Below are 16,770 nucleotides of genomic sequence, written 5' to 3'. Positions count from 1 at the left end.
ATTCAAGTCCAATTATGAAATAGAAGTTTTGCCTAATTTGGCCCTGTGCCGTCAGCATTATGTGGTGAAGGGGATGGACACAGGCAATAGTTTTCAGGATATCACGTAGATTACATTTAAGTAACTTTTTCATTGAAAGCAAAGGAGGTAAATGTAAATAGCTGATCAAAGACTGACAGTCGGAGTTCTGTCCTTTCTATAATAATCCATCTGTTCTCTGGACACCCTGCAATCTTTCTCCCCATTAGGTCAACTGATCAAAACAGCAAATCCGTGATTAAGGATTGCTCCATTTTTACTCTAGAGGCGGAAACTATTGGTCCTAAGTCAATTTTGTATTATGTTAAAGAAAAACTGTTTGTGATGGCAATCACTTATGATGCTTGGCAGTGCTTGTTACAGCCAAAGTGTCACAAGTAATGCTCCAATCAGCTAGAACATGTATAGCCAACCTTTTTCAACAGGTATTCATTTTTTTTCGCTAAAATCACTATAACAATGGAGTTCCATGATTGCAAGAAGAATTAAGGTTTAATAAATTGACAGTGCGGCTCCCCTCACTCTACAGGAACAAAAAGTTTTTTGCAAAAAATATTAAGTTAGAGGTGGAGATTTTGATGCTTGGAGTGTACATATATAAAGAATTTTGAACAAAAGCCACATTGGACAAACAGGCAAGGGGCCGACTTGATGGACACCATAGATCTCTTACCCTTATATCGGGTCTCTTGAAGACCTGTTAAAATGCACAGCGTTATCAAAGAGAAAAGATTTACTCCACCACTCCACATTATAGAACACAGAACCAAATGCACTGATAAAATCATTCCCAGGAATTCTTCATGACTATATTTATTTGTTATCATCCTTCTTATCCAAAATGATAGACAGCAAAGAGCTCACAAGGCTGCGTCCTTCCATATTTTTATTTGCGCCTTCTAACAGATACAGCAAATTTTCTCTTTGCTCTCTAACAATGATGTGCCAGTCAACATGTTAGTGATACTGATATATCTGGTGGACACATTCTCTTTTTATAACCTAAATTTAAGAAATATTGAAGAAATAGAGCAGGACCTCTTCTCCACTATGGGTACTGTAAAGGATGAAGGAACCATGTGAAATGGTCTGATACGACAGACATTAAACTACATATGATATTTATTATTAAAATGCAAGACTACTGTAGATCTGTCACCATAATAAACATTTTTTTAAACCATTTCATAAGACAGCAAAAGCAATTCCAATTCAGACGAATTTCTTACTGGTGGGGGGTTGTACTGCCTGCATTCCAGCCAATGATTTGTCTGTGACTTCTCAGGCATAAAGAGTTGAGGCTACCTTTCATGTGGCCATGTTCTAATCATGAAGAAAAGATGCAAGCTTTAAGCTCAGAGCTTCATTATACTAAAAAATATGAACATATGCAAATAAAGGAAGCCACAGAAATATTTGCCTGAGGAGCCCTAAAGCATTTGATCAGATGGGGTGCTAGCAGCATAATCCCTGCTGGTCAGAACTGTAAATGACCTGCAAAATGTTTTACACAAATCTGTCCAAAAACAGAAATCACCTGCTTTATGTTTATCAGGTGCATAATAAACCAACAACAGGGAAGCAAATAATATTTGTTTCCTTTAGGCTGGGACTACACTAGGCATGGGCAAACTACGGGCCGCGGGCCATATACTGCCCAATACGATGGTTTCTCTGGCCCTTTGGGTGTTCTGTGGCTCTGGCCGAGGACACCCTGAGCAGGGTAAGGAGAAGGACCCAGCTGGGGGGAGAGCACCAGCCAGGGCCGCAGAACACTTCCCGGCTCGTGGAGGTGGGCGGGCTGTATCACTGCACATAACCCGCCTACTCTCTCATCACAGGCTCAAATCTGCGATGGGGGAATTGGCGGGGTTATGCCATCATGACATCACGTTCTGTGGCGTCACAATGGCATAACCCCGCTCACTCACCCATCGGCCCGGCCCCTCTTTTAAATTTTATTATGTGGCCCCTGACTGAAAGTTTGCCCACCCCTGGTCTACATGGAAGTTTTAAAAAAAAAAAAGCATGTAAACGTTCCTAATGCATTTATATTCGTTTTAATGCACTTTTATTAGCTTTTTTCAGCTTGCCCTTAAAATGCTGGAAAATGCCTATGCCACGTTTTCCCGTGTTTCTAAGGTGTTTACTCCTGCTTATAAAAGCAGAAGAATGCCCCACTGAAATCAATAGAAGCGTTTAGCCGCATTTATTTGCATTTTTCTGCGTTTTCCAGCACTAACCCTGGGTTTTAATTTTTTTAATGTTGCAAGCAGCATTATAGATATCACTCATAAACGTGCCTTAAGGAAATGTCCGGGTGTAGATTAGACCATTGCAATGCATGGAAATTTCAAACATGGGCTTTAAAGCCTCTGGGTAAACACTGGGGAAAACTAGACTAAGCCTTACTTCTGTAATTCCAAAAGTTAGTGGCAGAACTGAAGCCCTAAAAGTTTGAACAGCAAGAAGAACCTTGTGTTGGAAATTGCTCCATACTAATTGGAAGCACAACGAGAACAATTTCTACAAGACCTACATTCTTCTACTTACCCTGTAATCTCGGGAAACATTTTCTGCAGGCACAGAACCGGAAATCTGGCTGGATATTGTAGCTGCAATCAGCTGCTTGCACCACTCAACATGAGATCCAGTAGGGCTACAAGAGAGAAAAGGACTATCAAAGAAATGGTATTTGCTTACAATTGAGTTTTTGGTAGTGATGGAGCTATAGACCTATTCCCTCACCTACCTCAGTGACAATTCTGCAACGCCATTGATTTTTGACAAGGCCCCCTGCCATTTTTTTTACTCCAGACCTCGGTCAGCACCGACTCTCAGCATTTCACCTACAAATTTAACTTCCCCAGCTGCAAACTTTTGTTGATGTAACAAAAGAAGTGAAGGTCTACTAATATCTCCCTTTGAGGAGCGTAGAACAATATGACATCCAATGCAGAGTTGGGAAATGAAGTTGGGGTAAAAAAAAAAAAAAAAATCCATGAGCAGCCAGGCAGAGGGTTCCTACCGGTCCTCTGGAATAAGGAGCCCAGGCTTAATGGAGACTTCTCCAAACCCTGTTCCTATGCCATTGACTTAAGGGTGTGCTTGCATAATAAATAGTGGAGACATTTGCCTTTAAGGTACTCCAAGGTAAGGAACAATGTGGGTTATGTATTTTGTGACCACCACAAGAAAAAAAATCTCCGGTCATCTCATTCAGCAGGGTGTCCTCATCTGCTCTCTTTCATGATTGGCTGCATAAATCTTAACAGTGATAATGTAAACTCTTCACATCAAAATAATTATTAGTTAGATTTGTTCATCCAATCAAAGCTGAATGAGAAGACAGAATGCGGCCCCTGTAAGAATAAAGACAGCTGCCAACGCTGGAGGAAAGCTCGTGATTGAACGGCTAGACGGATCATTGTGGGCTCCAAAAGGTAAGTATTAGCCAAACAATAAACAGTATGGTATGTTTCTGGGGCATCTTTCACCCTTTCTGCAAATGTCTAAGGGATACTATGTACTGCTGTACTTATTCCTTAGGCTGGGATTTCTGGGGGTACCCTTACTAAAGGGGACTTCTAGATGGCCCTTGCAAAAGATGAGGGTAGATGGACATTTTTTTTTTTTTTGTCAAATAGGCACACACACTTGTTGCCCAATATTCCTATTCAGGAATGTCCCAAACCTATTGAAGGGTCTGGTTTCATAATAGGGAGGGTGGGCTCATGCTACTCATAAATTGGCATAAAAATGCCTACCCAGTCATTTGCAAACACCTGCAAACCACGGCTGTTTTTACCTGAAATTGCTCCCGGGCACCTAGCTATGAACAGTAGGCATCCCAGAGCGGTAAACACTGTGGATTTTAACATAGCCAAAGAGTTTATCATTTTGAACAGCTCTTCTTGCACACATACATAATCTGCTGGACACCATGATTACCATTGCCATTTAAAGAATAATCTCCCTGTTTACTGGATTCTGAATCCCTAAATCAATGAGAGGGCTGAAGTGGAGATGAGACAATGGAGGATGAACTGCTGAACTAGAAAGGTGAATTTGTCAACCCTTTAACTGTCCCGGCCCACAGATAGAACATTGTATTATTTAAACATAAATTCCATGACCTTTCCACTAATCCCAGCTTACAATTTATCACATAAGGTACAGCAACATTTTCCTTCAGTTTATGTGTGAATTTCTGCCAAATTTCCTTGTTCTTCTTTGCCCAGATCCAATAGCTCATAGAATAGTACATTGTTCCAGACTAATCTGGCCTTTTATTGCTCAAGCAAATGGGAATACTTCAAGAAATGTCAGGATCTATCACTGAGAGGCCTTAGGGGGTGGGGTTGGACCACCATGCATTTAGGAAAACTTCTGCAATACAGAAGAAATGACATCTGCAACATTATTTTGTATCCAGCATTTGTATTATCACCAAAAGTCAGGAGGTGACAATACCCAAACTTGTTTTAAAACTTCTATTGGATGGAATTCAGTGAGATGCTGTAATCTCCTACTATCATGGAAGTAATGGTCGGGTTTATGTGAAGGTTAGACGCCAGGGAATTTATCCATAAGGTTCACAAATCAGTTTAAAGAGCCAATTGCAGACACAACAGCACTTTCTAAGGAAAGCCGAATATATAAGAAGGGTCCTTAAGATAACATATACCCAAGTCTCAGCGATTTCCCATCTGAAGCCACACATGATATAGCAAACTACCGAAGAACTCATGGTTGGTGGTTCTTCTCCGCTCATATAAACTTTACTGAATAACATTCACAGGAGAAATGTTTCGCTGTCCTGGAAACAATGTGCAAACCGTGGTTCTAAGGCATGTGGAATGTAATTATCTTTGCTCATTGTAAAGAATGGGCATACACAGGATTAAACAATGCTTGAATGTGAGCCCAGCAGGAGAAAGCTGTGCCGTATACAACACTCAAGTCTTCTGCTCTGCAATGATTCACAAAGCCAAACTCCGGCCAAACTAGTAAATGGTTGGGAAACATCAATCTTATTGGGATTTCTTCTCACTGCCTATCAGGACAGAGAAACACATTCTAGATGAGTGCCGAATGAGAAGAGCTTATGTTTGGTATTGTGTGTCTATTGGTGACAAATGCTGCTCATATTGTGCTACTGGTGACACAAGAAGTGAGGAAAACACTGCCTAGCAGGGTCACAGACCATTAAAACCACACACATCTATATACTTCCCCATTCAGACAAATAAAAAGCTTTTACAGTGAATGCTATGGATATTTTAATAAGAATGTATTCCTAATGAGTAATGAGCTTTAAAGCAAGTTATCACTGACCTTTGTAGAGGCATGTACTTTGGGGCAATACATTCCTAAAGATGTCCCTCAATTCTTACAGCAACAAAACTAGCCCAGCTCCACTGACACGTAACACACTGACACCCCATACTGACACGTAAACCACCGACACCCCCATACTGACACGTAACACACTGACACCCCCATACTGACACATAACACACTGACACCCCCATACTGACATATAGCACACTGACACCCACATACTGACACGTAAACCACCGACACCCCATACTGACACGTAAACCACCGACACCCCATACTGACACGTAACACACCGACACCCCATACTGACACGTAACACACTGACACCCCATACTGACACGTAACACACTGACACCCCATACTGACACGTAACACACTGACACCCCCATACTGACACATAACACCCCCATACTGACATATAGCACACTAACACCGCCATACTGACTCCCATACTGACCCATAACACACTGACACCCCCATACTGACACATTACACACTGACACCCCATACTGACACATAACACACCGACAGCTCCATACTGACACATTACACACTGACACCCCCATACTGACACATAACACACTGAACTGACACATTACACACTGACACCCCCATACTGACACATAACACACTGACACCCCATACTGACACATAACACACCGACAGCTCCATACTGACACAGAACACACTGACACCCCATACTGACACATAACACTGGCAATGCAGGGGGCGGGCCGGGTGCACCACAAGTCCCAGCATGCTACCATGAAGAGTACCTGTCTAGAGTCTCCACGCTGGGTTGCCGAGCGCCGGGCAGTGACGGGGGCGCGGATGGCCGGGGGGGTTTCCTAGCTGCTGATGTTCCAGCGGTGCCGCCCCCTCCGCCAGCATTCTCCAGCCCCGAGAGCTTGTCCATGGCTCCCCTCCTCCTCCCCGGATACTCGGGATGCAGCTGAGCCGCTTATCGCACAGGAAGGGCCGGATTGCAGGCCGCTCTTCCTGCCGGCTTCCTGCACACTGCTGGGGGAGAGGGGGAGGGGTTCTGACGTCACCGCTGTCACTTTGCACCTCCCAGCATGCACTGCGCCGACAGCATGGACCCGCCGAGACTGAAACTGCTACCCAGAATGCAGTGTGACCGGCTCTGCGGGGGGAGGGAAAATATAACTGGGGAGTCAGAGGAATGTATGGGGGAGTAACGGGTGTCCTACATTATATAGGGATTACATAGAGAGCAATACACGTCCTACATTATACAGAGATTACAGGGAGAGCAATACACGTCCTACATTATACAGAGATTACAGGGAGAGCAATACACGTCCTACATTATACAGAGATTATAGGGAGAGCAATACACGTCCTACATTATACAGAGATTACAGGGAGAGCCATGCATGTCCTTGCATGTCCTGCATTATACAGAGATTACAGGGAGAGCAATGCATTTCCTGCAATATACAGAGATTACAGGGGGAGCAATGCATGTCCTGCATTTTACAGAGATTACAGGGGGAGCAATGCTTGCCATGCATTATACAGTGATAACAAAGGAAGCCATGCATGTCCTGCATTATACAGGGATGACAAGGAAAGCAATGCATGTCCTGCATTATACAGAGATAACAGGGTAAGCAATGCATGTCCTGCATTAAAAGGATATTACAGGGAGAGCAATGCATTTCTTGCATTATACAGAGATTACAGGTAGTAATGCATGTCTTGTATTTTACAGGGAGAGCTATGCATGTCCTGCATTTTACAGAGATTACAGGGAGAGCAATGCATGTCTTTCGTTATACAGAAATTGCAGGGAGAGCAATGCATGTCTTGAATTTGACAGAGATTACAGGGAAAGCAATTCATGTCCTTCATTATACAGAGATTACATGGAAAACAGTGCATTTCCTGCATTATACAGAGATTACGGGAACAACAATGCATGTCCTGCATTATACTAACTTTACAGGGGGAGCAATGCATTTCCTGCATTATGCAGAAATTACTGGGAGAGCAATGCATGTCTTTCATTATACAGAGATTACAGGAAGAGCAATGCATGTCCTGCATTAAACAGAGATTACAGGGAAAGCAGTGCATGCCCTGCATTATACAGAGATTACGGGAACAGCAAAGCATGTCCTGCATTATACTGAGATTACAATGAAAGCAATGCATTTCCTGCAATATACAGATATTACAGGGAGCAATGTCTTTCCTGCATTATACAGATTACAGGGAGAGTAATGAATATCCTGCATTATACTGAGTTTACAAGGGGAGCCATGCATGTCCTGCATTTAACAAAGATTGCAGGGAGAGCAATGCATGTCTTGCATTATACAGAGATTACAGGGAGTAATGCATGTCTTGTATTATACAGAGGTTACCGGGAGAGCTATGCAAGTCCTGTATTATACAGAGATTACATGGAGAGCAATGCATGTCCAGCTTTATACAGAGATTACAGGGAGAGCAATGCATGTCCTGTATTATACAGAGATTACAGGGGGAGCAATTCATTATTATTATTATTATTAAACAGGATTTATATAGCGCCAACATATTACGCAGCGCTGTATTCATGTCCTGCATGATTCAGAGAATACAGAGGGAGCAATTCATGTCCTGCAATATACAGAGATTACAGGGAGAGCAATGCATGTCCTGCAATATAGAGCAGTTGCAGGGGGAGCAATGGATGTCTTGCATTATACAGCAGTTACAGGGAGAGTAATGGATGTCCTGCATTATATAGCAGTTACAGGGAGAGTAATGGATGTCCTGCATTATACAGCAGCTAGTGGGAGAGTAATACATGTCCTACAATATACTGAGATTACAGGGGAAATATTGGTAGAATATATCAATAGATGCAATGCTGTGATGTAAAAGGTTGGTGTTTGGCAGGAGTGATGTCTTGTAAGGTTTGATGTGGTTCAGTTCAGTCCTTAACACATTGCTTATTTGATTTTTCTCTAACATGATTTACTAGGGTGCTTAATATATCACTACCAGCTCACATTCTTGTTGAGCAGCAATGGTGGTATATTCAATAATTGCAAGCTGTCCCAAGATTGAAAAGCAACCTAAACCTGTAACCTCTCCACTGTCATACTTTACAGGTGGTTTGAGCCAAACAATTCTCATCACTGACTCATCAGTTTACATGATATTATCATATCAGGCCTGGTATCTGCCTATATATTTCATGGCAAATCATCTAGTTTATATATTCTTTTTTAGACAGTGAAGGCTTTTTTTCCCAGGTACCTTCCATGCAGGTTAAATTGCTTCTGACAAAAGATCTGGGTACTTTGATACCGTTACCTGCAAATCCGGTAAATAAAATATGGAGTTTTTCGGAGATTTGTATTTGCATCAAAGGTCATCATTGAATGAAACAACCAGTCTTTACATGAAATGTATGCTATTTGTAGATTTTCAATATATATACTTAAGCATACTTATACTTTCAGACTCCTACACATTCACACCCTTCTCTTTGAAGGCATTACAGAGCTTGCAGTTTTGATATGATGACCTCATACATCAATAGGTTTGAAAAACAGATCCTACATTCAAGGTTTTAACAAGACCGGTTCAACCAGGATTTCATTACTGGCACACTAATTCTAATTTGATGTGTTTGAAGCCGTGAGCGTAAGAGGGCCCATGACAAATCTTTATCTTCATTCATTTAGATTATGAGTATGAACACACTTTATAAAATGTGTGACTTGTTTTCCTATATTACATTTATCTGTAGATCGAGCTTGAAAAATGGTTTGTCTGTTTTATTAATGTTAGAAAAATCAACAATTTACCTTGTGGTGTAAATGGGCACTGAGGGCTACTTTAAATTAATTCTATCACTACCTGTGTATGTGTAGATGGAGCTCTTAAAACACAAATAAAATACATATACAGGATTTTTTTCATGCAAGGAGCCCATAACAGAACTAATTCAGAAAATTACAGTGCCTATATTATAAAATAACTGAAATGATTACTGGGCTACATTAATGTATATTTTTTATCTGGAGTTAAGTTCTATTAAGGACCAGAGATATAAAAAAAAGTTCTTTTTTCTCCATATAAATCTAGACCATTACTAATGACTGGGCAATGCACATATTTACAGAAGACACTCTTTATTAAAATGAATTTTAGCTTTTCCTATACAGAACATGTTCTGTATTAGCACTTCTAATTCTATATTTACCACGTAATACAACAGATGTGTTTTCCTGTTTTATGTACTGGTAGCTCATTTTTTTAGTAAATAAACCACAAAACTGAGCACGTCAGGTTGTACATACTGTTGATATTTGGGATGGACCAGACCTGCCTTCAGAAATGGAAAGTCATCTGGCTGTATACCAGTTTTAACATAAATAAATGTATTCTATACCAGTGGTCCGCACGAAAATTTAGACATTATCTGCAATTTGTATGTTTTATTAATAAAACAAAAATAATATTTTATATTTAATTATATTTTTTATACTTCTCAGATGCTCCTTTAGGTATGACCTTAACTGTGTATTTTCTTTGACTGTTATATTTAACGGCATCAAACAGTTTGACTTTGATAACTATAGTTTCTTGTTTGTTCTCAGATTTGAATAAAATAAACCCAAAAGGATTGAGAAAAAGCAAACAAATATTTTGCATTTCTTTAGTAATAACAAAGATAATGCAACTAATAATAACACAGCTCCAAAAAAATTTTTTTTTCAAGATATTTAGTGCATTTTAGGTCTGCTGAATCCAGAAATGACATCAGTTTCATTGAATTTGCTCTAGTTCTTGTGATACAGGAATCAAAATAGACGATTTTACCAACAAATGGTAACACAGCATATTATCAATCTTCATTTATGCAAATGTTTTGCATTTTATATATTAAATGTAACTTTATTTTCATTAAACTTTCATTTGCCTTCTTTTTATTTATACATTTTATTTTTTACAGAAATGGGAGTTCTTCAAGAAGAAATAGTTTAAATGCCCTTATGTATTTTGCTACATTTGTAGTGAATATTCTTGGCAAAAACAGAGAAGAAACATTACAGAATTTGTAAAACAAGCATATCTTGCATATTGTGGTGTTAAACTGGGGACCAAGATAAGTGTTGGGCTCCCCATATGGTATGCAAAACTTGTGTAGAGTGTTTACGTCAGTGGAAAAATGGAAAACTGAAAAGTTTGAAATTTGGTGTACCTATGTTATGGCGAGAGCCCAAAAATCATCATAATGATTGTTATTTTTGTGCTTTGAATGCAAAAGATTTCAATTGTTACAAGAAAAGCAAGTTGGAGTACCCCGATTTGGAATCAGCAAGACGACCTGTGCTGCTGTTCCCATACCAAGTGTTCTGTACACTACGTTTCATCAAACCATTAGTTCTCCCAAGAAGAACTGTCAAAACAAGCATCTGAACTTTAGCATCCAGGCTAAAAGAAATGAACTGTCTGAGACTAGAGGTTAAAATAACAGTTTATAGGACAAGAGAGGTGACACTACCATATTTCAGTGTAGATGGAGACTTTGTGTACTGTTGTAACATCTCTGGACTACTAGCCCATATGGAAGTACCAGAATACCGAGCAGACGACTGGCTGCTTTTCACAGACTCAAAGTTTGAAATCTGTTTTACTGCATAATGGCAACTACTATGCATCAATTCAATCTGTGCATATTATCTTTTTTTTTTTTTTAATTTATATTAATGGTCCGCAGGATTTAAAATTATGAATTTAGTGGTCTGTAAGGTCCAAATGGTTGGCAATCGCTGCTCTATATCGCCATTAGGCTGGCCTTACAGTGACCAAGAATTTAACACTGGTTATATGGATATGGCTACAGTGCGCCTTTCAGGATTTTTTTTTTTTTTTTTGTACTAAAATCACTAATCGACTGCCAGTTATGCAAAGCCCCTTTGGTGCAGGCTCCTTCTCCTCTGTCATGGTTTGTATCTGTCTGTCATTTGCAAAGCCAATGTAGATCTTGTGCTTGAAGATAATCAGTGAAGTGTAGACTAAAAAACATAAAAACCTGTAATACATGAGCTACTGATATTTAAGTGTAAAGAACATAGACTACAGCAGTAAAATAAACGTTAATCTACGCAGAATAAGTTTAATTACCAGATTTGCCTATTTTAGTCAAGAGTGGACAAAATACCATCCAAACAGAAAGGGAAACAAAATAACGAATACATATATTAACATGTGCAAATGTAATCTAAATACATACAATTTTCAGGTTTAAAAATACAAGCTTTGCATTCTATCCAATGTTATTACTGCATTTATATCTAATATTTTATATACAAAATTGTACTACGATTTACCTTTTATACTACTCATTTCTTTTTATAAGCATTATATAACTCTCTAGACCTTTACAATAATTTACAATCTAAAATAAAAAAAAAAATCCTGAAACATCCCTTCAAATACTGTAAATAAAACGTTAACGCGGGGTGACATATCTGAAAAATGTAATAAAAAATGGAGCAAAAAAAAATACACATGTCATGGAAAGCATGATATAGAGAACACAGTTAATAATACAATGTGACAACAGGTTAATGTAGGGCTTAAACAAAGTATGTATTCCTGTTCAAACTGAAAGAAAAGGGGGCAATATAATCAGATCATGCAGCCAACAAGAACAATGAAGGAGAGAATGGGAAATTATTATGGGGTTTTGGGGAATGGGAGAGGAAAAAAAAGAAAAAAAAAACACCAACAGTAAAAGAAGATTAAAGGCATTTGTTGCTTTTCTCTGCAAATCAACTTGATTCTCTTCCTATACAAGTGTATGGAAATAAACAATCCTAAAATATTCTCCACTGGCTCTTTTAACAGAGTAAGAACACTGGTGGTAATTTAGGAATTGCAGTTTATTTATTGTAAAATTATAAATATGGTGAAAGGCTCACTTCAATGTAGTTTCTAGGCAACCTTGGGCCAAATCTGTAGGAAGCAATATAGCAATATTAACATCAATAGACATAGTAAAGTCGTAGGACATTAACAACTGTATGAAGCAATAAAGAACTAAAAATGGCATTTGTACATCTCTCACACAATTTTTATATTCTTCTCTTCTAATAATGGACTGGTGAGCCTGGCACTGGCAGGCAGTAAGGGAGAAGATTCCCCAGTATAAATAAAGTATGGGATAAACATGTTGGTGGAAGATATCAGCTGCCAGAAAGTTGGTTCATAACACACAGATACCAGTGGGTGTTTGGGGAGAACACAAATTGCTACAAAAAGTTTAGCAAGTTTTAGCAAGAAGCGCAACAAATTGTACAGGGTAGCCCTTGTTTGATACACATCCATAATACATGAATATCAAAATAACTTAAAAGAATTACAAAGAGCTAAACACAATAATCTGGCTTTGCCATTTAAATAAACACAGTGGGTTAGTTGTTTTCATGCAGTGGGGAACAGTAAGAACCTCTGTGGGGTTTTTATGACATCTTTGTCTCATTGATAAAAACAAATTCTCCATTTTCGTTCTGCTGGCAGAATGAAAGAAAAGAACCAAAAGAAGGAAAAAAGACAATGGTAAAAATCTATGGAGTGGATGTGTACGTCAATGCTTGATATTTTAAGTGGATAAATAATTTGGGTTCTCTGCCAATATGGATTCATGGAGAGGGTTCTCTGGCTGCTGGAATCTGAAAAGCTGATGTCCCAAAGACATTGTGATGTTATTGGTAATGATATGATTGAACATAAAGGCAACAGATTTCAGAAATCCCTCTCTCCCTCTGGTTGATTCATCAGCCATATAAAATGGCAATAGTTTATTGTCACTGGAGGTCTGTGCTTGTAGCAGTGCGGAAGGTGGAGAAGCCTAAAATATGTTGGCCATTTATCTGTACATCTTTCTATTCAGCAAATTGTAGAACTGGCTGTATAATTCCTTTACAGACTGTTACTAACAGGGCATTTTTACTATACTCAAATTGCTGTAAGTAGGGGCAGTGAAGAAAAAAAAAAAAAGTCTACTAAACTCTAGTTTGTCTTTTGAAAGATTACCTTCTTATAGTAAATATAACAAATGAGACCTAGAAATGGCAAAATTGTGACAGAAATGAACATTTACAACTACTGGAAATAGCAGTCTGATTTTTAAGTTAAACATACCTAAATGGTACGGTTTTATGTTTCTTTGTAGATTTTAAGTGAAAATACCCATACAACTACTTAAGATCTCAATTTCTGTGGGACAAGCAGAATTTCAGCACCATGATGGGTATGTACAAAAATGCGGCTTAATAGATGGACATGGTAGACAAACTGGATCAAACTCAGAAACACAGACTGTCCAAAAGTTCTACAGAACAAAAGAAATAATGAATTCATAAAAATATTGTAGTTATGTGTACTGGACATACTTTTATTAAAGGCACCAAGAATGGAGCAGCTTGTGTACACCAGCAGCCAATGCAGCTTGCTAATTAAGTAAACAATATTAAACTTAAAACTGATGTGGTGCTTTATCCACACAATGATTTAATAGAGACCATATATTTCTACATGCGTTAAAGGAACATACGGGGAAATGCTGACAAATCAGCACTGGTCCGGGAATAATTGAATGGGCCTCATTTTTACTTCTTGTGAAGAACTATATTTGAAACTTACTGTATTGCCATTAGATACAGGGGTGTCTGAAACAAGTGTTAGGCTACTGAGTGCACAGATTGAGCACTTCAAGATGGCTTACTTGGTACTTCATTTACATTAGGTAAAAAAAAAAGTTCCTTTACTTTGGTAGGACATGCTCATATGAAAATCAGCTATTTTCAGTGTTGGCTGCAGCAATATCCCTGAAATCTATGTTCAACATGGGACATAAACTAACATTTTGTAGTCCACAATACACCCAAACAGGTCTGAGACAGATTTCTATGACAAACCTGGAATATCTGAAATTTTTCTTTTTAAAAAACAAATCTATAAAAAAATGCAAATGCAAAGTGTATGCTGTCATACATTTCCTAATTTTTATGGGCCTAATGCTTTTTTTTTATTTTTATTACCATACAAGAAAAGTTTGAAGATTCTGCACTGCAGATGCGAACTTGAATTCATTTTACCAGTACCAAGTGACACCTGTGACAGGAGCATGCAGCTAGACTACGTGAAATCGCAAACTTTTCTGGAACTAGCAAATCAATGCTAGATGACCTGTAAATGATGCAAGTGCTAATTTACAGGAGCAACTTTTGAGCAGTACATGCCCTGTTTTTATTTTTGCACATTTATAGTACAAAACAAATTTTTTTTTTTTTTAGGTATTAGCTTACAACGGAGAGCATTAATACTGAAAAGTACAGAAGAGCTTTACAACATAAAGGGTGGCCTGCCCTGTGTGACCTGCACAAGGAAGACGTGATTCTGGTACACACTCCCAAGGAAGACAAGGACTGTTAATGACAAAGCAGGGTAATAAAGTGAGAAAAAATGGCAAATATGGTTAAAAAAAAGCTGCTTTTTTTCTCGGTTACTAATGTATTCCAATGTCCAACCTGATCAGGTTAAAAGCTATCTAAAGAACTTTTCCTACCTACTTTATAACAAGCTCAACATACCAGTGCAACATATAAAAAGGAGACTATTTCAAGATCTTAAAAAGGCACATTTTTGTTCAACCATGATGATTCCAACTTCCAACTTAAATAAGGCATCATTCAAAATGGCCTTCTAAAAAAATAGTACAGCCAGTATCTATACTTCATACAAAGAGTTAATTTTTACTCAAAAAGGAGTTTGCAATATTCGTGATGGTGAAGGCGGGGAGGTGGAGGAATTGTTCATTTTTGGTGAATTGGAGATTTGAAGTTCTTCAAGTTTCCTGACATAATCATCCCGTATTGCTAGCAACTCCATGTAGCGCTGTTCCACTGGATTTGGCTGCTGTTGGTTTAAAAAAGTAAAACAGCAAAAAGTCAGTCAAGCTAAAGGAAAAAAATCATGCTTCTTTATATTCCAATGATTTTTCACATATTGTTTATACAACATAATAGTGTCAAAATTCCTAGTACCCCCAACCTACCACTTTTAGCCTCCTCTATGTTTAGACAACTCAGAAACCATGTCCTTTTTGTTGTTGCCCTCTCAGCTATCCCAGATTATGGGCTCAAAAAACCTGTCAGAGTAAAAGGCTGCCACTGCTGACATGCTAGTTGTGATAAAACCAGATAGTCAGAAGGACAGGCACCTCCCTCCTCTGTTTGTAGGTTTTCAGATATGTTACCTCTGTTCTACATGCAGCACCTTTCCTGCTTGCAGATTCTGGAACCTGCACTTCCCTCCTCTGCATGCATTACCTAGAATCCATCACCCCCGCCTCCCTGGTGTATGAAACACCTGGAACTTGTCAATCCTCTACTCCGTGTGCAGCTCCAGAAACAAGTCGCCTGTCCTTTGGGTGCAGCTGTTCAGCCCTCTCACCTCTGTCTTCTAGGTGCACACTAAACAAATTTTGTATAACCTAAACTTCACCTCTTTATATTCTGTGCATTCTATATGTTACAACATACACAATGGGCCTGATTTGTAAAAGCTCTCCAAGGCTGGAGAGGATACACTTTTGTCACTGAAGCTGGGTGATCCAGAAAACCAGGAATGGATTTTTTCAGTCATTTATTTGCTAACAAATGTTTTGAATCCTGGACAAGATCCATTCCAGGTTTGCTGGATCACCAAGCTTCACTAAGGAAAGTATATCCTCTCCAGTTTGGAGAGCTTTAATAAATAAGGGTCAATATATAATCTGTTGTAAAGGACAAAGCTGCTTGCTGTGCTGCTATCCAACTCAACAGTTACATGCTCTTGGTCCTTTTTGAGCCTTAATGGGTACTTTTTATTGTTTTATTTTAACTTGGTGAATTAAAGATTTCTTCTTCAAGCTTCCTGATATAATTATCCTGTATTTCCAGCAACTCCATATTAGCCCTGTTCCACAGGGTGCTCTGCAGTAATGGTTACTAGGCCTAAGCAGAGCACTAGAATAGCTTAAAGTCAATGGAGGTGTCAAAGATGTCTCAGAAGCTAGCGCACTCACCTCTGCAGTAATGGTTACTAGGTTTGAATCCTAGCCAGGATCTGCAAGTAGGTTTGCATGTCCTCCCACTGTTTACCTGGGTTTCCCTCACATAGCCAAAAACATGAAGTTTGTTTCTAGGGGAGACAATTAAGCCGGTCCTTGGCATGTGTGGGAAATAAGCAGCACATCCAGTGAGCTTCCAAATGCTGGACAGAAAACTTATGCATGACAATAATAATGGAAAATAAAACTGATTTAAAAAAACACGCGAGAGATGATTATTGAATATATCTCAACAGCTATGG

General features: G+C 38.9%; 2 protein-coding genes across 8 annotated transcripts in view; both read right to left on the bottom strand.

Moving 5' to 3' along the window:
• The window catches only part of MTMR1 (myotubularin related protein 1), a 38,049-nt gene extending 31,636 nt beyond the window's left edge, over nt 1–6,413 (bottom strand). For 3 of the 6 annotated variants that reach the window (XM_072431789.1, XM_072431790.1, XM_072431793.1), the window contains exons 1-3: nt 6,159–6,413; nt 2,593–2,698; nt 713–736 (exon numbers count right to left, since the gene is read on the bottom strand). In XM_072431789.1, coding sequence (XP_072287890.1) covers nt 713–736; nt 2,593–2,698; nt 6,159–6,298 — 270 coding nt within the window. In that variant the 5' untranslated portion in view covers nt 6,299–6,413. The remainder of the gene's footprint in view (nt 1–712; nt 737–2,592; nt 2,699–6,158) is intronic. The other 3 variants (XM_072431791.1, XM_072431792.1, XM_072431794.1) reach the window with 1 other exon arrangement.
• A 5,088-nt stretch (nt 6,414–11,501) lies between these two features.
• Nucleotides 11,502–16,770, bottom strand: part of MTM1 (myotubularin 1) — a 48,187-nt gene continuing 42,918 nt past the window's right edge. For both annotated transcript variants that reach the window (XM_072431429.1, XM_072431430.1), the window contains one exon: nt 11,502–15,333. In XM_072431429.1, the coding sequence (XP_072287530.1) occupies nt 15,175–15,333 (159 nt within the window). In that variant the 3' untranslated portion in view covers nt 11,502–15,174. The remainder of the gene's footprint in view (nt 15,334–16,770) is intronic.

The sequence above is a fragment of the Pyxicephalus adspersus genome, chromosome Z, assembly GCF_032062135.1.
Source record: "Pyxicephalus adspersus chromosome Z, UCB_Pads_2.0, whole genome shotgun sequence".
Classification (NCBI taxonomy): domain Eukaryota; kingdom Metazoa; phylum Chordata; class Amphibia; order Anura; family Pyxicephalidae; genus Pyxicephalus; species Pyxicephalus adspersus.
This window is presented reverse-complemented; position numbering and strand designations above follow the sequence as displayed.